This window comes from Bison bison, unplaced genomic scaffold (genome assembly GCF_000754665.1).
Source record: "Bison bison bison isolate TAMUID 2011002044 unplaced genomic scaffold, Bison_UMD1.0 scf7180017864495, whole genome shotgun sequence".
NCBI lineage: Eukaryota > Metazoa > Chordata > Mammalia > Artiodactyla > Bovidae > Bison > Bison bison.
The window spans coordinates 14,067,893-14,073,811 of NW_011495054.1; the positions used below are offsets into that span (position 1 = coordinate 14,067,893).

The 5,919-nt window shown below is 52.6% G+C and overlaps 1 pseudogene and 1 gene segment (V, D, J or C); both read left to right on the forward strand.

Moving 5' to 3' along the window:
• Positions 1-50: 50 nt before the first annotated feature.
• Positions 51-800, forward strand: LOC104980249. The segment is given in 2 exon segments: positions 51-161; positions 271-800. Coding segments are annotated over 2 exon segments (576 nt in total).
• A 2,117-nt stretch (positions 801-2,917) lies between these two features.
• On the forward strand, positions 2,918-3,455 carry LOC104980250 (annotated as a pseudogene).
• The last annotated feature ends 2,464 nt before the right edge of the window (positions 3,456-5,919 follow it).

Consider the following 5,919-nt stretch of genomic DNA (forward strand, 5'->3'; position numbering starts at 1 on the left):
ATTTGCATGAAAGGCCCCGCCCCCTCTCAGGGTATGAAGAGGGGAAGGAGCGGTGTGGGGACGCTCTGCTCAGCTGTGGGGCCACAGAAGGCAGGACGCCCTGACCGCGTGCACCATGGCCTGGTCCCCTCTGCTCCTCACCCTGGTCGCTCTCTGCACAGGTGACTGGATGCGGGGATAGGGGATGGGCCCTGGGAAGACACACGGTCCCTGCTCCCTGCTCTCATGTCTGGACCCCAGAGTCACCATCTCTGTCTCTCCCCCTTCCAGGATCCTGGGCCCAGGCTGTGCTGACTCAGCCGCCCTCCGTGTCCGGGTCCCTGGGCCAGACGGTCACCATCTCCTGCACCGGAAGCAGCAACAACATCGGGATTTTGGGTGTGAGCTGGTACCAACAGCTCCAAAGATCGGCCCCCAGAACCCTGATCTATAATAGTAACCAACGACCCTCGGGGGTCCCCGACCGATTCTCTGGCACCAAGTCCGGCAACACAGGCACCCTGACCATCACTTCGCTCCAGGCTGAGGACGAGGCTGATTATTACTGTGCGTCTGCTGACCTCAGTCTTAATACTCCCACAGTGCTCCAGGCCAGGAGGGAAGTGCGACAAAAACCTGCTCTCCTCTCACAGTCGGGGCTCTGGGGGCAGAAACATCCTCTGCAAAGGCAGCCGCTTCATTTGATGTTTGGCCTAAAACTGTGCTCAGTCATACCACGGAACTTGGTCCAGAAAAATCTGTTCACATCTTTCTTAATTCACCCCTTCTCCAGCTTTCCTTTGCAGCAAAACATTGTCTGATTTTCTCAACTTGAGCAGAAATCCCCAGTACCAGGGCCAGGTGCCCTGGGGTCAGAGTCCATGATGGGTCAGGTCAGAACCAGAGGAACACAGTACAGTTCTGTCTGACTCTGGACTCATCAGAGCATCCAGTATGTGTCCTGGTCCCAGCAGCTCTCCTTCTCTCTGAGGCTAGTAGTGGACGCAGGGGGTCCCTGCTTGGTTCCCTGGCCTCAAGCCTGGCGTTCAGGCTCCTTGGCCATCACTGGGCTAAGCTGAGGCCCAGGATGCTGCTCCTGCCTTTCCTGTGACAGCCTCTCAGGCTCACCCAGGGCTCCAGGGTCCTGGCCAGGCAGCCTGGGAACCTCCTCCACTGGCCTTTGCCCACATGGGAAGCAGGGTGCTCCCTGGAGAGTGACTTTCCTGTGCCTGGGCCCCAGGGGACATGAGAGCTGTCAGCTGTGAGCAACCATCTTGCTTCTTACTTCCGCTCCTCTATCCGGGGGGGCAGTGCCTAGACCTGAGGTCCAGGTAGAATGGATGGGAAATTACACAACAAAAATGTCAGTAAACTTGACCTACAGTGATACCTGGACAGAGGACAAGAGACCCAGGGGAGGGACTTTCTCCATGTCAACAACTTCGCCTCAAGAGCAGGGTCCTGGGGGCCCTCCTCCACGACCTGGACCCCTCCCTTCGTGTCCTCACTCCTGAACCAAGACTGTCCTTTAGGGAAAGTGACGGGATGTGGGTTTGGAGGCCTTTGCCCTGCCTTTTGCTCCTGGCATCTGGACACAGGGCGTGGGGCACCCATGCTTCCTGTCAGCTTCTCACCCTCCTTCAAGGGTGGTGCTGATGGTTCTGTCCTTTACCAGTTCCTCTCATCACCTATTTTCCTATTTTCCACTACATAATCATCCATGCATTGGAATAATAGGAAAAGGATTTAGTATGAACATTTCATTTGATATGAGATGAATCTCGTAAACACCTGTTGAGAAAAGAAAATAACTGTATGAATTTTATTAAACAGCTAATGTACCAGAACATCTAATCTGATTACAAAACCATAATTTCACTTTACATTGATATAGCATTATTTTTGTCCCTTAATTTTCCCAATTAATGGAAACATTAAGTCCTCCTGCATGAAATTACATGTATGTAAATGAGTATGGACTAGCAATACTACAATTGTGTCTAGGTGTTTCTATTTTTACATTCATTTTGTTATTGGTTCTAAATTTATTTTTTAATACATCTTAATATAAAAGGTAGCTTGTAGATGGGAAAAAACAACGTTTGGTATCAGTTTCAACTTTTTAAATTTGGTATTGGAATTTTTTGTTAACTTTCTGATTACAAGATTTTGATCAATATTTAATGTTAGTGGTTTGTAATTTTTCCTCTTATATATTTTATCAGGTATCTGTACAAGTTTTAACAAATTCTTAAAGAACTAGGAAATATACATCTTTTGTAAGGTTTTTAAAAAGACATTCATACAAGGCAAATCAATTAGAACAATGTAGTGGCTCAAGTTTGTTACATATTTCAGGTGACTAAATACATGTTATGTCTTTTTGTGGAGTAATTCCATAGTAAAATTTCCATCTTTTTCTAAGGAAATTAATCTTCCTACTTGTTTTCTCTACTAGACCCACCATCATCGTAGAAAAGTGTGCATTTTACCTCAATTCTAGAGGTTATTTTTGTTTAGTTTTGCTTTTTATTTCCCACATATTACCAGCAGGTGGCTATGTAGGACTGCCCTGGAGTCCAGGCACAGCTGCTCAGGGAGCACTCTCAGTTCAGGAGCTGGGCTGGGGGCGGGGCTGAGCTCCTGGGGGGACTCAGCAGTGTGTCCACTCTGGCTGAAGAGTCCCCTGAGCAGGAATGTGTGTGGTCTCGGCAGGGGCTTCCTCCAGGGCCTCCCAAGAGGGAACTCCCCTCCACCCCCCTCCACCCCGTGAGTCTGGGCTGTGAGCTGAGCTCCAGCAGCAGGACTCAGGGAGGGGCTGGGCGGGCCCTGGGTGGACCTCATTTGCATAGCAGCCCTCCTCTGGCAGAGGCTGGGGGAGAACAGGAGGCCTGGGGCAGCCCAGCCCCACTGTGGGAACCAGGAAGCTCTGAGCACCATGGCCTGGACTCCTCTCCTGCTCATGTTCCTCTCTCTCTGCACAGGTAGGCAGGCCCCGGGCACCAGGGCTCAGTCCCAGCCTCATCAGCCCCTGGCGTGCAGACTCTGGGAACCTTTCCTGCAGCTCCTGCCCCATCTCCTCTGTGTCTGTGTCTGCAGGTTCCCTCTCCCAGCCTGTGCTGACTCAGCCAGCCACCCTCTCTGCGTCTCTGGGAGCATCAGCCAAACTCACCGGCACCCTGAGCAGTGGCTACAATGTTGGCAGCTACTACATAAACTGGTACCAGCAGAAGCCAGGGAGTCCTCCCTGGTACCCCTGTATTGTTACTCAGACTCCAATAAGCACCAGGGTTCCAGGGTCCCCAGCCACTTCTTTGGATCCAAAGACACCTCGGTGAAGGCAGGGCTCCTGCTAATCTCGGCTACAGGCTGAGGACAAGGCTGACTATTACTCTGCTACATATTGCAGTAGTACTAACACAGCGCTCCAGACCCACAGGGAAGGGAGACCTAAATCGCCCCTGTGCCCTCCCTGAGAAATCCGTATGCAGGTCAAGAACCTATAGTTAGAACCAGACATGGAACAACAGTGAAAGTGAAAATGAAAGTCGCTCAGTCGTGCCCAACTCTTTGCGACCCCATGGGCTGTATAGTGCATGGAGTTCTCCAGGCCAGAATACTGGAGTGGGTAGCCTTTCCCTTCTCCAGGGGATCTTCCCGACCCAGGGATTGAACCCAGGTCTCCCGTGTTGCAGATGGATTCTTTACCAGCTAAACCACAAGGGAAAGTACGATATCCTGGCTTTTTCGATGGTTTTCCTGCAGCTCCTGCCCCATCTCCCCTGTGTCTGTGTCTGCAGGTTCCCTCTCCCAGCGTGTGCTGACTCAGCCAGCCTCTCCCTCTGCGTCTCCGGGAGCATCAGCCAGACTCCCAGACTGCACCCTGAACAGTGGGTCTATGTTGGTGGCTAGCAAATGTCCTGTTTCCAGCAGAAGCCAGGGAGCCCTCCCCAGGACCTCCTGATGTTCAAGTCAGACTCGGATAAGCCCCAGGGCTCCGGGGTCCCCAGTCACTTCTCTGGATCCAAGGCTGCCTCAGCCAATGCAGGGCCCCCGTTCATCTCTGGACTGCAGCCTGAGGCTGAGGCTGATTATAACTGCTACTGTCCCCAAAACACTGCATTCACCCGGTGCTGCAGGCCCACGGCAGCCCTATGCCCTCCCTCACGCAGCTGCCACTGCTGCTCTGCCTGGACTGTGTCTAACTCCGGTTAACCTCCTGTGGTCACTTCTGAGCTTCCAGAGAACAGCAGATCTGACCTGTCATGTACTGCCCCTCATCTCAGATCTGAGACTCACCCACGGCTCTGACCGCTCAGACTGCCGTGTTCTGACACACACCTTCCTCATCAGAATAAAACTCCTGCAGTGCAGATGCTGTAAGTGGCAGAAAGAGGCTGGTTCCTGCTCTGCTTCACTCAGACCCCCCAAAATTAATAATGCAAATATCCGTGTAAAAATTAAGTTTTACTTCATTTAATAAAAATTTTCAGAAGATTCACCTTGTGTCATTTATTTAATATTTTCTTAATAAGAAAATAAACTTACAAAGATCATCATATTTCACATATGGAACTCTTGTCAATGAAAAATTGAAATAAGCATAGATTGTCCTTCAATTAAACTCATGCACGTATTTAAAGTAATGACCTTAGAATTTTCTCTAATCCATTAACATATTTTCCTACATTTACCGTCTCAGGGAATTCCCAGGTGGTCCAGTGGCTAAGACTCCGGGTTCCCAGTGCAGTCAGCCTGGTTTCATCCCTGGTCGGGGAACTAGATCCCACAAGCCACAATTAAGACACCACCCAGAAAAACAGATAAATAAATATTTATAAAAGTCTCAAAGGCACACCTACAGTGTAACACACTCGTGCAGCGCAGGACAGACTACAGTCGGGCCATTCTTATCCAGCCAAACTTTCCCTGAACTGTGTCTTCTCGGACCCACTGATTGGGATGGGTGGTCCTACCACCTACCACATATCAGGCTCCCTGGGAACAGACTCTGTTCAGGGCCTTTCAGAGTCTCAACAAAAAGTGCGATGAGTATTACAGCCCTGCTCCCTGCAGCCTGTGCCCTGTGCCTGCAGGAGAGACGCCCAGGATGGGTCACTTCATAAGAGAGGACACAGCGATGGGGGTCCACTGTGTGGAAAGCTTCACACACAGTAAAAATCCAGACATTTAGGGATCCAGAGTCACATCCCCGGCCTCTCCCCCTACACCTTCCCACCTCAACAGAGAAGAGCCCCCTCCTCCTCACGGCTGAAGGGACACACAGAGGAAGCAGGGCTCTGGCCACCAGGGAGGGGACACACAGAGGAGGGACCCGCTATCCTGCCCAGAAGGGGACGGGCCTCCCCAGGGCCAGCACTGCCTGACCTGATCCTGATGCGAGAGGAACTTGTGCCCCAGAAGCCCTCTCAGTCCTGACCCTGAGCAGCCCAGGGAGCCATGGACAGACTCAGTCTTAGGGGCCTGAGGGGAGCACACAGGGGTCCCTGAGGTCACAGCGGATACAGAGGAGGCCCCTGAACGAGCTCTGAGGCGGGGACAGTGCACAGAGCAGGTCAGGAGCTGTCCCCTGAGGGCTCTGGTCACCAGGTCACAGGAAGCGTGTCTGGGCCTGGACAGCAGGGGGCGCTCGAAGGCCATTCCTGAGGTGGTTAGTGGGGTGAGAGTGGGGCCCAGGCCCTGACCCTGTCAGGCAACCACTGCTCAGGGCTCCTCGATGGAACCTCCCACACCTGGGCCCCAAGAGCCCCGCCCCAGTCCACACTCTGCCCTCCTCAAGCACAGGGACCTGACCCGGGGCCCAGGGAGGGGTCAGAGAGCTGGGGGGGTCAGAGAGCTAAGGGGTGGGGGCAGAGAGCTGGGCGGGGTCAGAGAGCTAGGGGCGTGATTTGCATGAAAGGCCCCGCCCCCTCTCAGGGT